This window comes from Osmia bicornis, chromosome 12 (genome assembly GCF_907164935.1).
Source record: "Osmia bicornis bicornis chromosome 12, iOsmBic2.1, whole genome shotgun sequence".
Taxonomy (NCBI): Eukaryota; Metazoa; Arthropoda; class Insecta; order Hymenoptera; family Megachilidae; genus Osmia; species Osmia bicornis.
The window spans coordinates 3,251,650-3,273,383 of NC_060227.1; the positions used below are offsets into that span (position 1 = coordinate 3,251,650).

The window sequence follows — 21,734 nt, forward strand, 5'->3', positions numbered from 1 at the left end:
GAAGTTGAAGAGAAGACTGGTTTCATTATTTCTGACATCAATTCCACATTGGCTTCAGAAATGCGTGAGGAAAAATTTGTTACTTTTTTCGCGAATTCAGATTGAGGTTGAAACAGCATCATCTTAATTATTTCCCTTTTATATCTGTAATATCTGAAATATTATTGAATCTTCTTATGTTTTTGGTACTTTTTTCCATAACTTAGTGTTTTAAATTGTGAAAATTGAACGCATTAAACGCATGCGTACCGGTTAGCGAATAATATGCTACATGTCGCGATCGCCATGCTCCCATCTCGCTCAGCGCATGCGCAATAGTACCGAACTTACCAACCGGTCTCTGCCGGGAAGGAAGGTCGCGTCATTCTCTCCGTGAACGTCGGAGTTGTAAGACGCGTTTAGAGCGTCGTCCGTATTAGTTCATAGGTACACGTAGTTCACCTATTGAAATATTTTGCATAAATTATATTAATATTAATAATAATTTTATTGTTATTGACTAAATTTTATTTAAATAAATTTGTATCTCTTATTTGTTACAGATATTTGATTGGTATTGAAAAGGACGCTACGCAATACGTTGCCATGACACTTAATATTCGTTTGAAATACAATATCGATTAAATAACAATTATTTAAAACATTTCATTTCAATCTAGGATCAATATTCAGCTTTAACAATATTTGTGTTCGTCGAATATATTTCACGAACATAGATATTTTCATTTACAAGCCATTAATAACAGTATTTCCGCTACGAAAGCTCAATAAGAAGAATGTTGTTTTGTATATTTCCACCCAGCCCATCCCTGCTCACTAAGTTTTTCTTTCAGGATTTGTTGTGGCCGCGCGCAATGCGGTCGGTAGAGTCAGTGTTTGTACGAACATACTTCCAATGTTTTGATTTTTGCAAGGGCGAACTGGCCCTGAATAGAGTTGCGTTTGGAATCACGGGAAAGTAGAGTCAGTGTTTGCTGCGTATTATAAAATATTTTCTAGAGCATCGCGGCTCTGATTTTTCTTTTTCCATCGCGAAAGTAGAGTCGCTATAATTGTTCGCCGGAAATTATTCACGGTCGCGTTACTTTATATCTTTATTTTTATTTTTAATTTTTTTTTTATTGCTCGATATATTCGGTATTAGAGTCACGGCACCACTGAAGAGGAGTCTTGGGCGTTGCTCCATAAGGAAAGAGTGTAAGTATCTTATTATTTTATTTAATTAATTTTAATTCAAGTAGAATAATTTACAATTTTAACACTTGATAATTGGGAGTTATTTTTCATTGCTAATATTTGATAAAATCCAAATTTATATATAATTTTATTACAATAAGAATTGATAATTTTCAAAATTAACCGTAATTCCTCTTTTTTTGTTACAGATGAATTTTTGAACTTTGGCGAGTTCCTGATGGCTTCCGTCTTCTCCTGTAAGGCAACCTCCTACCTGGTGTGCATCCTCCTACCTAGTTGTTGAGCATCCTTCTACTTGACTGTCGGAAGAAGAGTATATCTGCGAACGGTGAGTCGCATGTTTTATGGTTCCTCCGGTGCCCAATCATGTCGTAGGACGAATGGTCCGAATCGACACGGGTTACTGGTTGTATACGTGGTTGGCTAGCACAGTGACCATGGGTATGATTATACCCATGAGTAGTAACATGTTTATTGTGTTTTATTTCATTTAGTTCAGGCTAGGTCTTCTTGTACTCCGCGTTTTAATATCATTTCAATAACACATATTCCAACAGATATTTTTTGAAATATATGAATGCTCTTAAATGTTCTTAAATGTGGAATATGAAATATTTTAATACCGACACAATTTTATTTAGTTTGTTTGACTTATGTAGTTATTGCGAAGGTTCAAAGCAATATAATATTGATAGTATTATGTAATATGTATACCGGATATACATATTAATGATGATATTACATTGATTTAATTACGTTTTATACATTGTAAATTCAAATATAATTTGAGAATTTTTTACGCGTAGTAAAGTTCAATTACACGTTCATGAAAAATTGAACAATTTATGTGCAAGAAGACTATTCGCGACGGGTAGATTTCCAAGTCAGAGTAATCTATTTGAACACCTTTTTCGTATTCTTGAAAATTTACTCTGAGGAGGGAATCGCCCGAGGATGTTTTATTCTTTTTTCACAACAAAGAATTCTTAATTAAAGACATTAAATTCTTTTTTATTAGAGATTTGCAATTATTAAATTAGTGTTGCGAAAAATTTCCAGCGCGAGAGTAAATATGACGACGCACTGACTAGTATTCGGTGGGAATCCTTTTGGTTTTTAATCTCAATCCTATGTATTATTTAATTAATCAAATTAGTTACAAGGATTCCGCGGCATAAGACCGTGAACACCATCTCTGGGAGATATACCCATGCATTACTAGGCCCTTGCAGGCGCAGCTTTAGAATACGGAATATATGAAAATATGTTACCATATTCTAAACTGTAGTCCTTTTGTCTATACTATGGGCGTCCGTCAATCTGACACCGTTGGATGCAACGTGTTGGACGGGCGGGTAGCGCTCTTAGCGAAGGGGTGCACTCTGTCCTGGCGTTACGACGTCCAGGCGGGGTGGGTGGTATGTAGCGTCTGGCGTAAGTCTAGGGGGCGTGAGACCCTTCGTTGCCAGCTGATATTAGCAGTGCACCATGTTTGCGTCATAGTTGCTCTATTTTGCTTTTTAGTATTTGTTCTTAAAGCTTTATATTTACAAAGTCGAGTCACTTTTATTAAAATAGTGAAATATTAGCCCGTTAGATGTTTATGTACTAATTATGTTTCTAGATCAGGATTTTCAGGTTTAACCCCTTCCGTGTTTATTGCCAAAGCCCATTCACGTGCCCAGGTGCTACTTGGATGGGTAGAGGCAATGAGCACGATGACCTAGTTCATAAGAATAATAATTAATAAGCGGCTGGCATTGTGTTAGTATATCGTGCACGACGTAATTTCCACATATGGTGTGTGTGTTTTTAGGCTGTGGGGTTGCGTCGGTTTAGTAACTTTTTCATTTAACTTTTAATTTGAAATAATATTTTATTCAACAAGATGTACGATGAACGTACAAACCAAATAGTATTATTACCATTATTATGACTGTATTACCATTACTATTACAATGATTATTACCATTATTATGAAATATTCTATATTAAAGTAGTTAATTAAATTTTTTGATTATCATTATACGCAATGATTGCTAGCCTTGCCAGACGATTTCAGTGAAAAATGGTACGTACCGTAGAGTGTGATGTGAGATGAAACTCGGGTGTCGGAGGCGTCCCGGGACGTTCTCTCTAGTGTAGGTTCTTGCGCCCGGGTGGAGTGTATGAGAATCGTGGAATGAATTTTTGTGAGAATGTGATTTTGCCTTTTTTAAATATAGCGTTAGGTAGGTAGGTAGTATACCTTCTGGTGTGTGTGATAGATTGTAAGTAGGTAGGGCCGGGACAGGTTGTCACAGTCTCTTGGTCGGGTAGGCGCGATTTCGCATGATCAACCTGTACCTGGAATATATTTGAAGAATTGACGATACGATTGATACGAATGGAGTATGCCGTTCGCCTTTGATCTATCTGTACAATTTTTCAAATTTTTGGCGACTTCATAAGTCGTTATACGCGATCGCGATGGCACGAAACGCACAAGTTCTGCTCGAGCACGGCACGTGTGCACGAACAACGACTTATATAAAGTCCTTTTTTGTCCACGTGTCAATTAGAGTTTCGCGATTTTTCTTTTTTGTTGATTGCTTTTTTTTTGTTTTGCGAATTTGCAAGTCTCGAGCTTTAGATATAAGTTTCAGGTGGGTGGACCGCCCGAAGAAAGAAGAGGCTATATGCCGAAGCGCCCCGACAAACTGTCTTTCAAGAGGGGAACTAGTAATGATTTTGCATCCTAAAAATTTGCATAAATGGAGGGTGGATGGGTTGAGGTAGTAGGGATGGGATAGTAGGGATGCGGGTCTCCACCCGCAGCAACCTCCCCGTGGTGATACCTGGGCAATCGTTATTATTTGATGACTAATTAATAACTGTATCATTATTTCTATGGTACATTTATTAATTATGCAGCAAATAATACGAGCGAATTGGCTGCGAAGTTTATGCTTTTTTTTGCTATTTAATCTCTATTATATCTTTTCAGGAACTATGCCATTGAGATTGTGAAGTGTACCACATTGCAAGTACAATTTTACGGAAAGAAAATTATTATTAATGAATGCTTGGCTAGTATCGTTTAATTATGTAAGTATGCTTGTATAATGCCATAGAATATGACACTGTATTATCAAAAACGATAATAGAACTGTATAACTTTACCGACACATGAGATACAGGAATCTGCGGTTCTTGTATGTACTACTTTGGATGTCGTTTTATAGATTTCTATTTTCTTCTGCATCAGTTCATATCTAAATATGTTTGTTTAAAAAATTTCATGATACTAAAAATTTATATCACTGATATAGTTTTATGCTTCGTTAACTTTCAATAAAGTATAACGTTGGCTTAATTGATCGGAGATAAACTTTATGCATCTAGGGAAATAAATATAAAATCCACAGATTTTTATGAGAAAAGAAATTTTATTGATAACATAGAGACGATCAGACAGGTATAAACATTATGTATAAAAGTATAAAAAATAAATAGCAAGGGTGCTGCGATTCTTACAAGTCTTAATGAGAGCGAATTTATCGTCACGCGTTGAAATCGCTATTTAAAAACGCGATTACGAATCCAATGATAATAATCGTCACTAGAGACACATAACGATAATAATAATTGACGTCGTATGTACATACTTAATTGTAGGATTAATTTCTCTAACCACATAAATAACTTTCATTCAATCGCGCTCGTACGTTCGTCGATTTCTTCCTTTCGAACGATGATAATCAATTCGTTAAAACTACATTGCCGAGATAAACGCGACGACATTCATAAATAATCTTAATTTCATAAAGGAATGTGTTGCTTTTACAATTACGCAACACGCTAATTTATGTCTCGAGTATTTTTCAAACGGATCTAATACTTTATCGTAGAAAATATTAGATAGTAAATCAAATACTAATACACGGGTATCTTGTTTCATCGAATATTTTTTTAAACAAAGCCTACAAATTAAGGCGAATCGTGTTACTCGAATTTGTTCAATCGGGCTTGTTCGAGGCTACGAATTAGTCGGTTATTTTCCATCTGTAAACTGTTACCAGTGATCGTTTCAAATATTCAGCCGGTTGTTTTCATTTTAACAGTTATCAGTTTGCAAAAATATCCGAACGTCCGTGAAACAAAAAAAATAATCAACGCTTCGTCGTGTTCGAAATAAGTCATTTTTAATATTCAGTATTATTATTTCTCGACTATTTTCGTGACCCCCTTCGGTTAGATTCTTTTTTATGGCAGTCAATTCGTAGTCTATGTATAATCATCAGCAATTGTCGGGCTTGAAACGATCACGATTGAGGTTAATCGTGTGTAGCGATATTAGAGATTATTCGAACCTCTCGCACACGTGTTCCGTTTGATAACTCGTTCAGGTTTGTAAAGGACAATTACGCATACGCGTTTCCCAACACCGTCGTTTGAATTATATTTGAAAAAATGACGCGCGTAATTCATTCATATCAGAGGCAATCTTAACATTCTAACAAAATTGATCTAGCTCGAAGAAAACGAAGAATCACGATCCTCTGATTACACGAAACACTCGTTGAAATTGTTTTACTTATTAGAGCAGCACGAGTAAAATTATTATCCTGACCTCGAGAAATCGTCTCACGAAGTTGTTCTTATTAAAATTCGTTAAAATATGGCAGTTATTGTTCCAAGTTTGGCTAAGATAAACTGAATGCAAAACAATGCTCAACAATCATCGGTATCTCATTCATTCTGAAAGATTAGATCGAACGATTCATCTGATCGGGCAGTGATTGGATAAATAATTGGTTAAAAATAGTCTCACGATCCTTGGTATTAATTACCATTGATCGATGTCAAATCACGTTATCCTAAAATCATTCCGATATGCAATAACAGAAAATTTCGTTCCTCGATAATCTCAGAAATAGTTCCTTTCACTTCGCACCCATGCATTATGGATTCGCATTTCTCTCCTTTTCATTATCGTTCGCGTTTCTTCTTCTTCTATAGTGTTTCGTTAACCCTTTAAAATTATCCAACTGCTTCGTAATCCAAAGATAGACGCTCTTAATTGTTCTCATTAAACCGGATGTCTTCAATCCCCATAGAGATTCGAATCTTCTTGCATACCTCGTTCGACGAGGAACTCCATGGGATCTTCGATCAAGAAATCATTTTTCTCTAGTCGATGCTTGTAGCATCTTTTGCGTTCACAGCTCGTCGTTACATATCTCCTTGATCCGTGCTCGTTCCAAACGAGCCAGTCGATCCTGGCATCAACAGACGATTGTCAAAAAAAAAAAGAAATGTGTAATCGGGTCCCAGTCAAGGGAGAACCATCGAAGAACACCGGGGAATCGTCTATCGATAAATATGTTGCGACACGGTCAGTGTCATTTTCTTTGTCTCGCCATTATCCTCTGCTCGAGGACCTCTCCGGGGAGATTTTAGGCAGGTACCTGCACTACTGGCCGGTGAATCGGCACCGATATCACGTAGATGTCTAGTTTCTCCCCGGAAGTCTTGTCCACGATTTCACCGTAGTTGACGGAATCGTAAGGGGGTGGCGCAAACAGGTGATAAGGAGGGGGTGGAGTCTCGGTCACAACTTGTCCACCGTTGATCACTTCCGCCCGTTGGGCATAGGGTACCGTTAATGTCCTTCCACTGCGACGACAACACCACTCCGAACAGCTCACTATGAGAAAGAAGGCTACCAAGCCGCCAAACGAACCGATGTACCATACGATCGACCATGGATCCAATGGGTTCTGGCTATCTCCGTCCGCTGGAACGAAAAGAAATATTGATATTTTTAATACAGATCGAACACGAAATCAGTATTAATCAGTGTCTGAGTAGATTGACACAATCTAAGTATCGCAAAGATAGTAGATTAAATTTGGAGATAGTCAAAGTATTAAAGTAATTCTTGCTGAAAATAGAATCATTCGAATGATACTCCGGTACACGTGTACTGAAATTTTTAAATGTATTTATTTTCGAAAATTTATTTATCTTCCATGAAAGTTTCATCCAACGGGTTTGATTTGGTTTTTCAAACGCGTAGAGTTTACATACTGAGGATTCTGTTCGCGTAATACGTATAAATCGCACTGAGAAAGCTAAGAAACACTTGATTAAAATGATATTCAAGGTAGTGACCCTAAAGAGAAGTTGAGCAATAAATCAAGCGTACGTATATGTGTATGTTCGTACACAGTGGGCGAAGTTAGTTATTGGTTTACTCTGCTGACGTCTTTCGTTACGGTACCGTCTCGAGAATTAGTTCACAGCCATAAATTCCTCGATAATTTAAGGCAAATCTCTATGCTGAAAATGATTTAGCTCGTCTGGTAAAGTGTCATTCAAATTAGTGGAACGAGATCCGTTAAGGTGCTCAATGAGAGTTAACTGTACCATAATAGCTGTTAGTATTTCTCGTATCATTCTTATATTGTTTAATATTCATGGTATAAGAAGAATAGAATTTACCGAAATGTTAGTTCAGGCTTCATTTTTGAGCTATTAACGAAAAACACTGTACAATTCGAGCTGCTCGAAAGCGAAAAACGCGCTTTGGAAATTTATATTCTAATTTTTATTTTCTTATATTTCCGCGCTTGTTTATAACCACAGTTCGAACGTTATCAATAGCCAACACTCTCGCAATTCGGCCCGCGCTGGAAACTTTCCTCGAAATTAAATTTAAAGAATTTGAAAGCTTCCAATTCTTTTTTTATATAAAAGTAAACATTCCCTTTCTAATTTTAAATTATTTCAGAATAACAAGAATAACACGTGCTCCAACGCGAGGCAAAATTTCATCGTCTGTGATTGTTTAAAAAATATTCAAAGATCGCTCTCGATGTCGATTTCGTCCGAGATCCTACGAAGATGGAATAAAAATGATCTAGAAAGTTTTCGAAGCATCACACGTAGAATCGATGAACGGATCCATTGTGTCATTAAGGATGCCGATGACGGAACGATAACGATTGCTTCTGATACGCGAGTTATTTTTACGCGTTCCTTACCAGGCGTAATTTCATATGCAGACGTCGTTCTTGGTCTGGTATAGGTATTATTAATTCATTAATTCGCGTCGATGAATTAAGACGTTAATAATAGTGTGTACATTAGCAACGGAGTAATCAGGGACTCATCTATTTAAACAGCTTTATCGTTCAATAATGAATCGATGGTTTTCAAGAGAGTTGAAGAAATATATGGAAACGAACGAAAGGATTAGTAATCTTTCTTAGTGATTTATTAAAAAGCCACATAATCCATTGGATTAATTGAACGTACGTGCTATGATTTTATTGCTCGTTAAGGTATCCAGGGAGCTTTAGATAATTATACCGCGATTAATATTCATATTTTCAATGAAATGTAAAAGAGAATATTTTCATTTGAAATTATACAAATTAGAGCGAATAAAGGCACCGTTATAGGGTATTGAACTCCGAACGCGGTGTGTGCTAATTCGTTTAGCATTTTTCTGCTTATGAAAGCAAAGAATTCGTTTCTTAACGCCTTGCCAACCGGAAGCCTATTCATAGATTTTTTAATACCACCGGGGTATCGATTAAGAATTAATTAAGAGAAGTTCAATGGTTGCTTACCGGTAGACGCATCGTTCCCTGTATTCTTCATACTTTCTTCTTTCTCGTTCAACTCGGATTCGAACTCGATTACATAGACGGTTGGTTCATCATCGCGATTGTCGTTTGTCGAATCGTCCGGGTGTTGTTCGTGGTTGTTATTGCTTTTACGAATCACCTCGTTGCTCTCCAATCGTCGTTGAACGTCGGCCACATTGTAACTCGACACTCCGTGAACTGTAATAAGACATACGTGTACGTGTGACAAATACATTTCTATAGACATAATAGAGGCTAATTGCTCGAAAATTAAAAGCAAGCTGTCGCGAACACTTTCCCTATGTATGGCACAAAACAATTGAAACACAACGAGAGAAGAGAAGTTACTTTTAGGAATACAAAATTTTCAGCTCAAGGTTTCGACATTTTTTCCATTCAGTAGCAGTGTTAATAGTAATGCGATAACACTGTGCACCCATACGAAATGAGTACAAGGCTCGTACACTCGCTATCGAATCATGATTCCATACTTCCCCATAGGCATCCCTGTAGAAATTAACAAAGTGGCGAAAGGGACACCGTATATAAATCTGTGGTGGAAAAATTTGAATTCATACTTTTCAATTATACACCAAATCTTTTCCAAAAATAATGTCAAAATTAAGCCTGATTGATCGCCAGTGTACGTAAGAAATAATCTTGAATTATTCTTATGCCGAATTAGTTTCTCAATCAACTGCATACATTTTACTTCAAAAACATCATTATCTATAAGAGCGGTCTCTTTGAAATATTTCTAGAGTGGTCTGTCAACAGAGATTTCGATCGTCTTTAATTCTAATGATGAGATAAATGATGTATCAAAAAGGTTGATTGAAATTGTGTCCAATTCATTTTATCAAAAAATTAGATTCACCAATTTTAAAGGAGTATGTAACGAAACAAAAATTGGTACGAAAAGAAGAGCGAAATATCCAATTATCTTTAATTAGCGTATCGATATCGCACGAAACGGGTACAGAGAATAAAAATAAAACGAAAGTTTCGCAAAGACCAAATTTTCGATCTCTGCTTGCGCACGTACGCACGTACCATCCATTTCTTGATAACACTTATCAATATCACTGCCTTGTCTCTCGGTACATAATTATTTGAGACGCAACAAGATCATGCTTCGAACAACTGTTCCAACATGCTTTCCTTTTCTTAACATCTACAAAAATAAAAAAATTTCTGAAGAGTTTCTCTATTAAATATCTAGAAGATGAACTCGTGTATCGATCACTTAAAAACGTGCTTGATCCCGTGATCTAATTGTAAGTCTTATTTGTAGATGACGAGATAGAGAAAAAAAGGGCCCATTTGTCAGTAGATTGGGACACTTCTGGCGCCGACAAGTGAGACGTGGACGATATTTGACCCCCCACTGGCAACTGTTAACACGTGAATTTGTCGATGCTTTGGTAATGAATTTACGTCTAATTTAGAATACATTATCTGGGTACATATTCGACTCGTGATAAATCTACTTTTATGGTAAATCTACTATCAGATGATTCAACTCAACGTACACGTATTCAACGTTCGCCTTTTACAGAACGATATTGATTCACAAACTCCCTTCTCGAGTATTGTGTTTCGTTTCTTGTGACTCTGATTTCCAGAAGTATGCACGTAATTAAAATAAGAAACGTCAAAGGAGGCTCGAGATCAGCCCTTTATCCTCGGACGGCGGACCATGGAGAGAGCCCCAATTTTAATATAATTTCGTTGTATTTCATGTTCAAAAATTCTTCTTAATTTAAACAAATCTTAAAGAGGCGATAATCATTTCGCGTGTATCTAAAGGAAAAGGAAGGATTTATCTAAACATTCGTAGATTTATTTAAATATTTGCTGTTGGTTCGTTTGGTCCTTTCTCGTTTCCTCATCTCGTTTTTTCTAACCAGTTTCTTGGGACGAATATCTTCGAGAGACACGTAAACTAGGAATCTCGTTTCAGATCTTTGATTTACCTCGTCAATATTGGAGATGATGCGAATCCTTGGCAATTTCTCGTCTAAGGTAATCGTGTTTTCGAAGGTCGCTAGAAATTAATCCTCTCAGCCGTAATACTTTAAAAATACCATTAATTAAATACCATTTGAAGCTGGATAAAATGGTTGCAGTTGGGAATTTCAAGTCATGGTTTGCTCTTTTCATTAACAAATCTACCAGAAAGAGGATTCTGCGGGATTCTCGTGAAATCATGCTTCATATTTAAAAAAAGAAAAAAAAAGGTACAATGTCATGTCTGTTCGAAGCAAAACATCGTCAAATTGTTCCATGAAATAATGATACCTGGACCGTTTCGCGGTATAATGGCGCAGGAACGGAAACGCAAAGAAACCAGGGGATACTTGCCGCAGTTATTTGTGCGACGTAACAATGCTATTTTCCTATCACTCTAAAAGGAACAATCTACTCGGTAAATGCGTTTATTTCAGAAATACCCGCGAAGAAGCAGGTCCTATCTTCGTTGATAAACTTTTCATCCAAAGTTGGCGACAACTTCGAAACGGAAGCAAGCTAAAAGTCTTCTCGTTTTCGCTTGTTTCGCGAGATAGGGTGCCAAGACTTGTACTCGAAATTTCATTTTTACCTTATCCTGACACACGGAAATAATAAATACAAGTTGAATTATCTGATCAAATAATCCCCGGTGCTGTACAATGCCTTATATAAACGGAAGTTGCACTTGATCGTATCAATGATCGACTGAAAATTGATTAATTAAATTTTTGATCGTTGATAATTTGTTTATAACAAATTTGTACAATGCCTTATATAAACGGAAGTTGCACTTGATCTTATCAATGATCGACTGAAAATTGATTAAATAAATTTTTGATCATTAATAATTTGTTTATAATGAAATTTAGATATCTTGTAATTAATCTTCCATCGATGTATGTGATACCCTTACGAATTTTCGTTTATATAAAAAAATATATTATATAATAAAAAAAGGAAAATGGAATCTTATCTCAATAAACGAAAATTCGTAAGAGTATCGCATATGTCTATGCAAGATTAATTATAAGATATCTAAATTTCATTATAAACAAATTATCAACGATCAAAAGTTTATTTAATCAATTTTCAGTCGATTATTGATACGATCAAGTGCAACTTCCGTTTATATAAGGCATTATACAAATTTGTTATAAACAAATTATCAACGATCAAAAATTTATTTAATCAATTTTCAGTCGATCATTGATACGATCAAGTGCAACTTCCGTTTATACAAGGCATTCTACAGCATTATTTGATCAGATAATGCAACTTGTATTTATTATTTCCGTGTGTCAGGATAAGGTAAAAATGAAGTTTCGAAACGAGAACAAGTCTTGGCACCCTATCTCGCGAAACAAACGAGAACGAGAAGATTTTTAGCTCGCTCCTGTTTTAAAGTTGCCGCCAACTTTGGATGAAAAGTTTATCAATATATATATATTTTTAAGCTTTACCTCTTAGGTTTTGCCGAGAGCGGCTGAAAAAATAAGACAGTGCAGATAGTCTTTGGTTAAAAAGCAAATAACATCGTTGTTTCGAAAGGTGTTTCAAGTATTCTCATAAAACGAAGCGATTCAAATTGAAACGCAGCCTCGTTTTGTACCTTTCACTTGGCATACTGTTGCACTGTACCAGTAACATTTTTTCTTTTTTTTTATTCTTTTTATCGAAAGGAACAGTCTCAAAAAATTCATCGATCCAGTTTGCTCGGCATCGTTGTACTCTGTTCGTTTGAAGAGTTACGCAAAAGGTTCCAAGCAGAATGAAAATAATATAAAATGATAAATTCAATTAGAATTGTGGCTCTCTCCATGGTCCGCCGACCGAGGGTTGAATAACTGGGAATACAAATGATTTGTCAGAATGAATCTTAATGATAAAAGTCGTCAAGACTTGAAACGTGACTTGTACTCCGTTGTTTGTGCCAGAACTTCATAGAACAGCGTAATCACGCGTAGTAAGACGGATGATTAACAGCAAACGTACATGTCCAATTCATCCAGGAATAGTACAATGGAAAACAATTTTACAGCAGAATCAACAAGGACTCCGCGATTAGTCAACGATACGTTGCGCAATCTTCTATACGATTCATGCAGAAAAATTGCTGATGATTTATCTGCGTTCATTTGAAATTTTAAAGCATTCTGGCTTACTATAAAATTCTTAAATTAATTTGTTTTCCAATGTAATCGTGAAATTTACCAACGATATTGTCGTACCACGGTTTATCGTGTACGATTCGCAATAATATGTTTTCGACAGATAATTACACGATTAGAAAGAATCAGACATGAAATTTTTGAAGGTAATCAATTCTATAAAGCGATAGAACGTCAGATTTGCTTACGTAAAAGTTAAGCGGCACTGTGCCGAGATTCTTGGCGATTTGCCAAGCTGCTATACACTTGTTCTACCGAACGTACGATCTGATTAAATTTATCGTTTCGATCGTGAATGGATATTCACCTTCTAACCAGAGATAGGTAAACATCTATGTAATTACCGTAATTAAACGTGATGCTTACACATCGAATCGGATAATAATGAATAATCATGCATTTCATATTACATAATTGTGCATGGAGTTCCTAGAACAGTTTCACATCATTATTCTTATCACGTTTACGAATTCATTGACTGCTTCAATTAATCGAATGTATTTCTTCCAAATCAATTTCAATACCAATACCCACCGAAATGAAAATATTTCAAATGATCATTTCTTCATTTAATTAATCGCGCGTTTCTCGGTGGCCCTGTTAGACCGCCGAAAAATGTACAATTATCTGGAATCTTTGTTCGAGAAGAAGACCTTCGGAACAAGATTCTTTTGTTTTCCGAGCTTAGTCCAGCCGAGAAACTTGGCCACGTACCAACTTTTACGTTCGTCCGTGTATTATTATCGGAAGTATTGTTACCTGCTTCAAGTGTACACCCATTGTTCCTGGTGCACGTGAACAGACAAGAGTCTCGCTAGGAACTTTTTGTCGGATTCCGGGTCGAAGGGACGAGACGTTCTTTCAAAGTCGACCATGTGCTCCAGATCTATCCGTGATCGAGATAATGCATGGATCTATGTTTCTCAATGACTAATAAATATCTTTCTTGAACTGGTCAAAGTTCCTACCGTTCGTGACCGTGGACGAAGGGAATCAAAATTTCTTTTAGATTTTAAAGAAGACAATTCGTTGATTCAACTTTGTATTCACCTGGCAATTTTTGCATAAACGAGGACAGTTGCTCGACGTGACGAATATACGTCGTCTAGGTGGTATAACGGTTTCCTCGGACTCTTGTATACCGTTCCAGGTGTAATAGAAACGTTCGTACATCCTTGGAACCCGTTGTAGAAACTTTGCTCGGGTTACCGAATCGGTCAACTAGAAATTTAGCAAACGGATTAAGACGATACTCGGCGATCCGTTTCGAACTGGAACAGCAATTAAATCTTACGATTCAGGGTGGACAAGGTGCGCGTTAATCAATTTTGGATTCTAAGAATGACCCTCCCTACGAATGGGAATAATAGCTGCCGTAAGTGCGAAAGGAGCCCAGCCGAGGGAAATCGAACAAGGGTGGATCGAAAGCGTTCGTTATCGCGGTTAAATCAAAAGACAGAAATTTCCGTCAAACGGTCGCTCATTATCGCGATCAGGCATCGCTGAGTTTTCTCGAGAGTTTGGATGCTGGTAAAAGGTCGTAATAGCGACTTCGTTAACCGGTTTCCTGGCCACCAACGCGAATCACTCGGCTCTCTGTTCCGTGGCAAAAACCAGGCTGAATGCAGCTTTCGTTTAACCAGCTGTTACAGCTGTTACTGATTCAACTACAATAACCACGTGGAACCAGTGTTCCCGTTGTTTTCCACGTCAACTACATTGAAAACGAGGATTTTTCCTTCGGAACGTGGAATAAAGGAGTCGAAGAAAAATTGCGCAAATTCCAATTAAGGGTCTCACCTTTCCTCGCTCGCGTATACAGTGGCTCGGAAAAGTATTCGGACACTTTTTTAAATAAAATTGAGGTTTTTTGAGAAGTTACACAAATTAATTTACTAAGATATGTGCTTTTGTTATTTTAAAAAATTATAAATCTACGAAAGATATATTTTAAGTTTTCATTATAGGCTGATTATTTTCTTTCGTGATTTCAACAAATTGTAATTTTTTAAAACGACAAAATTAATTTATATAACTTCTCAAAAAATCTCAAGTCATTTGGTCCAATTTTAAATGAGGTATTCTGTTTTAAAGAGTGTCCGAATAGAGTGTCCGAAGCCTTTGATCTCGAGTGTACACGAGTGTAAATTCGTCAGGAATTCTGAGGTGTGGTACCGATATCGTGAAGAAAGTAATATTACCAGTTAATTACACAGTTTCTTTTTATCATTTTTCCAGCGATTGGGAATAGGTAACTAAAATCCCATAGATAAGACCGAGAGAATTTCGTTACGTCCCCGTTTATGATTCCGCGATAAAATTTACGATACCGTGATTCATTATCTGACGAAGTTGCACGCTGAAGTTTCCAGAAGCATTCTTGAAACTTGCAGGAGGCGTGTTTCGAAATGAACTCCTTGTAAAAGTAAGCGTCGTACTTGTTTGCCGAGTTGATCACTTCCAATATGCTTAATCATAGTCGGCTGCTTTTTTCGGTTTTTCGTTTACGTTACAACACCTTTTGGCTCTCGTGCAACAGTTCTAGAATGATCGCTATTGAACCAGGCTATTAATCAGACTCGCGATTCGAACGATCAATTAATCGATCCAAATCACGAGGAAGAATGTAATTTCTTCTAAAAGTATTATCGAGACTTCAATTCCTTTTGATAATTAATATTTCATTTTCTAAATTAAATTTTCCTTCAGTTGAATTAATAGACCAGGTGACCCCAACCGGCCAACTAGCCATCAAGAATAGATGCTATCCTAATAGAGTTTCGTTATTTATTGTTTCAGTTTCCTGTATGGAAGGCAACTCGCCTTAGGCGTGCAAGCACACGCAAGCTTTTCTGCAACTGCAGCAGTTCACCACAATATCCAATCGAGGCAGACCCAGGCCAAGGTATAAAAGGGCCTTTGGCGAACTGCCAATAGGGCCGACAGAAAACGACAGGCTCGTTAACGAATAACCGGCGACAATTAAGGTAAACGAATCGATCGCTATTTAACCACCACCAGGTAGAAGCGATTGCGAGCGCAATTAACCTACGGAAATCAATTTCGTTTGCTCTCGTTTCTCTTCTCTGTTTTGCAAAACGGGAGTGGAGAAGCTCTTCGATTGATTGAGAGAAAGGAGAGATAAATAAATTGATATTATTATTTTGAAAGTTGAAAAACACCGGCTTTGCATTTCAATTCTTTTCTCTCATTTTTCTCCGTACCACGAACCCGATGATGTTCTCGAAACGGTGAGAATGATTTATACAGTGGATTTTGTCACGATGCGAATGTAACATGCATCAAGTGCAAATAATGAAATGATATATGACTGTTTTTAAGTGACACAGTTTCTTTCGCATTGAACATACGTGACGTTTGTATTTAAAATATGCAAATAATGAGAGATATATACGATTGTCTTCACTTATCACGTTATTCTATTTTTTTTTTTTTTTTTTTTTGTGTCCTCATTATTGATTCACGAGGTTCGTATGTGTTTATACAGTATATTAGTTCCATTTTTTTTGAAATACTTTCGAGATTCTTCTGAAAAAAAAAAAATTGATATCTCTATTTACGAATATTGTTGAAGATAATTTCAGAAATACGACGACCTCTTGGGAGAAAATAATATACGATTTTGTTTTCGTATAACCGAGATAGATTTACAGTTTCCATAATTTATATCTTTTCAGGTAAAAGTCGTGACAAATTCTTCTGAATAATTGAAGCTTCGATATCTTATTATACACGTTTCAATTTGTAAATAAAATTTTTCACAATTTAACGACCCCTTTCATCGAGCCACTCGATCGATAAACAAAGAAAAAAACAATGATAATCAAAGTCAGGTGTTTCCTAATGAAATCTTCAATTGTTAATCGTCGATGAGTCGGTTTATCGCCAATCGTCGTAGATTAAACAACGTATTTCCCTCAGTTTTATCGCTCGAGTTGAAATTTTCTTAGAATTTTAATCTCATTGTTAAGAACCGTGTGGAAACACGAAATTAATCGATCAAGAATAAAACGACTGCTGGTCGTTCACTTTGATTTTCAAACTTGTCAAACGATATCGATACCGTCCTTTATTAAACCTTGAGCTTATCAAGCTCTAGTGTCGTGTGAAATTAAATTGGAAGAAATAAGGAGCAAAGGTTGAGGTGTCACAGAGGAATCGATGGTACGATCGGATTGTACTTTAGAATCTAACTGATCAAAGATTCGAGAACACAGTTGTCGAGTTAATCTCGTTAAAAAGAAAAGATTTCCTTGTTTCCTGCTCCGTTTTCTTGGAAAGATCGAAGATTATCTCCGAAAGTTTAGCTGGACAAGTTTACGACACTTAATACTTGATGTGATAATAACAAATAAATAAAAAAAAAGACAAGATTGATCTTGAACGATACAATCATCGACAGATGTTTCTTTCGTTAACCCCCACTTGGAGTTAACTGATCATTCATTGACCCGATGAAACTTCATAATTCGAACTTTTTAATTAACTTTTGATTGTATCTTCTGGTATGGTCGTTTATTAATAACACAAAGAGAGAAAGAGAGAGAGAGAGAGAGCGATACGATCAGAGTAGGGAGATTAAAAATAGAGAGAATTCTAATCTGCTCGATCACAATAAAATTATTAATCCTCTGATAAAATGAGATCGTTGGTACGAGCTTTAATTAACCCCCTTGATGCCGTTCGATTTCACCGACGATTATTTATCGGTTGAAATTCAATAAACAACCTATTTTGAATTTTATTCGATAAAATATTTGATAGAGAGGTCAGAAATTCTTGATAGTCGAGGACTGCAGGTGAAATTAAACGGAGAACTCTGGAAACTCACCAAGTCTGCCATAATTTCACGTGGCAACGATTCAAGTTAAATTCTCTCATCTCTCCCCTGTCGTTTCAAGTTAAAACTAGCTGCACGGGAAATGTACGATTTCAGAATGATCTAATTTTAACAAGACTTTTATATGAAAGAGATGCCGAAGGATTCGACTCCCTCGAATATTTAGAGGAAAGCAGATCTATGACTTTTGAAACATGCAAAATTAATCATTCTCATTATGTAGGCTTTCGTGAGTTAAGGATATGTAAGAAAAGGAGTGTACCTTGCTTTCTATCTTGGGAGAAGTCAAAAAATTCAAGAGGGAAAGTGAGGAGAGCCAGGAGAGCCAGGAGAGACAGGAAGAGACAGGTAGAGACATATTAAAACTCCCAATCTTCATACATAAAAATTATAGACAAAAAGCGAATAGGCGAATTATTTCCTATATTACCCTTCTTCTTAATTAACACTAGATTTCCGGAGAAATAGATTCGTCAAAATAGGTATAGCACATATGGATTTTTGGAACTAAGGAGTGGGAGGGGAAGAAATTAATATTCTCCTAAAAACGAACATATGTTTTAAAAAAAATTATTTAAATTTTTCTGTATATATAGCAATCTAGTGTTCAAAAAAAAATTCTAGACTGCACGTGTCCCTATATATCTGTTATCACTGCAGTAGGTACTGACCTTACACTTTAAATATACTTCTATAAATGAAATATATTCTTTGAAACATCTATTTATATTTTTCTAATTGTACCGAGGAAAAAAAGACAGTGATCTATAATAATCTTGAGTAATCACTGTCTCGGTCAGACTTTCTCGAACAGCAACAAAAACCATTGTAGCACTGTTCAATGTTTATACTAATGCCGTTGTTATCAAACACGAGAAAGTCACACACGATCACGTATACGAGAAGTTTCGATGGAAATAGCTTTCGACAGCGGAGAAAATGTGTCGCGTGTAGGCGAAATAGAAATTCGGAAGTTGGCATGCGACCCCACGTGCTTCCTTTACCGGCACTTTAAACAGTTTAAACCATTAATGAAACTTTCGTCTTCAAAAAATATTCCAACACATCGGGTATCACGTTGAAAGCGCGGTATTTTAATTCCGTTCGATTCTTCTCATAAAAATCACTATCCACGTTTTATAGAAAATTAATTCACGCGATAAATCATCAATAACGACCGGTCGATCTATAAATATAAAAATATCATCATTGACCTCTAACGCCTGGTATAGGAGAATACAAAGATATCGCACGTTCTCTGCCGTATCGCACGATTAGAATAATTGATAAGAACCAGTACCTGGTGCAGGAGCCGTCAGGAAGGCTTGATTAGTAGCGACGAGTAATGAGACCAGCACGAACAATGACCACGCTAGCACGATCATCCTGGATCACTAAGAGGAAAGCTTTTATTCTTTCCTTTTTCCCAAAAAAAAAAAAAGAAAACTTCTCCGATCCGCTTCACTACCGTGGTATCGCGCACCTGGTTTCAGGTTCTGCACAGGTAGCTCAGGTACGAATTGATCTATCTCCGTATGAAACACGGTTAACGGTACCGTGAGCCTCGGCACACTCGGTTTACCCGACTTCTTCGACCAGTTAGCCAGCAGTGAACTGTTCGTGTTCCTGCCTTGGGCATCGTAATATACATAAAGTCGCCAGATAAGCCGTGGCTGATACCCCACCACGAGTTTGCACCGTCGTGGGACGGTCCGTGTTTCCTTGCTCGCTTACTCCTTCACGATAGAAGAGCGAACAAATCCTCTTCTACTCGAGAACCACCTCTGTCGCTCTGCCAACTCCTCCACGTCCCTCTACACGTGTTCCCCTGGCGCCGATTGCACTTCGCAAACACCACCCTGTCTCTACGATAAATCATAAGGTATATAACCCTTTGGGATTCTTTCTTTTCACACTTCCTTTCAACCTAGCATCCTCCCGCAAATATGCAATATCGAACGAGTTTTCGAAATTGAGAAGAATATCGAAGCGTATTCTTTTTTGTAACCAGGGGTTTAATGATACTCTTGGGAAATGATTTTGAGAATTTCCAAGAATTTTAAATAAATCATTCTGAGATTTTGAAAATACTTTTTTCAGAATATTTCTCGAACGATTCATCCTCCTCTATCTCTAATTATATTCTTAATTTAACTCTCAGTCAAAGGGTTAAAATAGCTCGGACGAAGGGGATCGATAAGGTTTCTCGTACTTCGAAATTGATCATTCTGCTCAGGAATATTTGATACGAAATTGTATGGAATTAAATGAAACTAAAGGAAGGAACATTTTACGAACGCATCCTAGCAACGCAAATGATGATCATTGTAAAACCCGTGTCGAATCTCTTCATCGACGCAAATATCTCGAACGCAACGACGTTTTTGTAAAATGTGTTTTCTTGAAGGAAACGATGATTTCTTTTACGGTACGCTCGCTTCGTCGTACGGTAATTGAATACTATGAAGCATTGATTATACCACGGAGAAGTACAATGAGAAATCTTCTAGGAAATGTCAAATTATTTTTGCGAGTAATACAAGAATCGGAAAGGAAATCGATGAGTCAGGAAGAGGAAAAAAAAGGTATCTCTAAAGGTAGACACTCGAGTTCGAGGAACGAATAAACACCTTGCCGATGATGAAACGAAATTTTATTGGGATGCAACGAAAACTACAACGACAAAATTAATTCAGCGAACAGATTTTCTTATTCTCGATGCGATAGAAAAATTCATTTCCTCCTCTCGGTTCCCAACGATTCGTGTCTTTCACAATTCTATATTACGTAAATTCTGGTCCTTGACATTCAGCAAGAAATTTTAGAACGTTCGTGACACTCGATCGCAGTGGGATACTAGAAAATTTTAGAGATGTTGAACACGCAGAAAACGACACTATTGATGTTTTATTGAGAATGATCTTTGGATAAGAGCGAAAGAAACAACGTTTTCAGTGTGTATAGCAGGTACAAAGTATTCGAGAAGCAAAACAATGTGCCAAGAATTACACAACCGAATGACTCGATGAACCTAACGTTCGTCTACGTGCAGCTACTTTGTTTGTCGTTTCGAGTTCTGAATATGCATTGCAAATTAGTATGTAATAGTTTTTTTTTAATTATGCCTTTCAGACAGCTTTCAGGCAAGATTTCGATTTGATCAATAAACGATGCAAATTTCATTTCTTCCTAATTGAATTTAAATGAAATTCAATTTAAATTTAATTTAAATTAGCGCCAAATTTGTATCGCTCCGAATCCGACGATTTTTGTACTTTCTCGGTCACGTTTCCGCGGCGGTTAAATCTAAATGTCATCGTACGTCGAGCAGCAAACGAGTTGCATTACCGTAATCCCATCACAGGCGTAGATTATGGTCGCGTTCGTATCCCATTAATTCCACGTTAAATATTTTCGTTGAAAAGTCAACCTTCCGGGACTTAACCGTCTACGATCCAAGTCCAAACGCCAGTTGAAATCTTGGAATACCTCTGACGTTTGAAAAATTCTAAAAGAACATAAGAAACCAACTAATTGAATTTATCTTTGTTTTCAGATGCAGTCGATTCTCCACATCCATGCTTGAAAAACGACCGCTTTCTTCAGCATCCACCTACACAGGTGATTCCTTATATTTTTTTTCTTCTTTCCTTATTTCTGAATGACGAGGTTCTTTCATAATTTTCCCTTTACTAGGTATTACACGAGTGTCACGCGTTGAGGCTAACTTATGTGATACTTGACACACTGGTAGCAGGCGATAACGAGCCACCTGGAACGAGACTAACGAGCATCTCACATTTCATACGATGTATTCTGACATAATACGCGATGCCATCGTGTCAGATGAGTCACCAC

The 21,734-nt window shown here is 36.8% G+C and overlaps 1 protein-coding gene and 1 long non-coding RNA gene across 2 annotated transcripts; one reads left to right on the forward strand and one right to left on the reverse strand.

Annotated features, from left to right (window-relative positions):
- Nucleotides 1-959: 959 nt before the first annotated feature.
- On the forward strand, nt 960-21,665 carry LOC114871328. Its single transcript, XR_003788558.2, has 6 exons — nt 960-1,197; nt 1,386-1,525; nt 4,184-4,284; nt 15,815-16,002; nt 21,433-21,497; nt 21,573-21,665. It is a non-coding gene; the product is annotated as an uncharacterized LOC114871328 (long non-coding RNA).
- On the reverse strand, nt 5,697-19,521 carry LOC114871327. Its single transcript, XM_029177084.2, has 3 exons — nt 19,177-19,521; nt 8,817-9,032; nt 5,697-6,976 (listed from the first exon to the last, which is right to left on the reverse strand). The coding sequence occupies exons 1-3, from the start codon at nt 19,259-19,261 to the stop codon at nt 6,636-6,638; spliced, it is 642 nt and encodes a 213-aa protein (XP_029032917.2). The 5' UTR covers nt 19,262-19,521; the 3' UTR covers nt 5,697-6,635.
- Nucleotides 21,666-21,734: the final 69 nt, after the last annotated feature.

Excerpts from the sequence above, each read along its gene's own strand:
- LOC114871327 (XM_029177084.2), bottom strand. The coding sequence starts at position 19,261 with ATGATCGTGCTAGCGTGGTCATTGTTCGTGCTGGTCTCATTACTCGTC. Across the intron at positions 9,033-19,176 it reads CCTGACGGCTCCTGCACCAG|TTCACGGAGTGTCGAGTTAC; the intron begins GTACTGGTTCTT and ends GTCTTATTACAG. Across the intron at positions 6,977-8,816 it reads AGGGAACGATGCGTCTACCG|CGGACGGAGATAGCCAGAAC; the intron begins GTAAGCAACCAT and ends TTTTCGTTCCAG.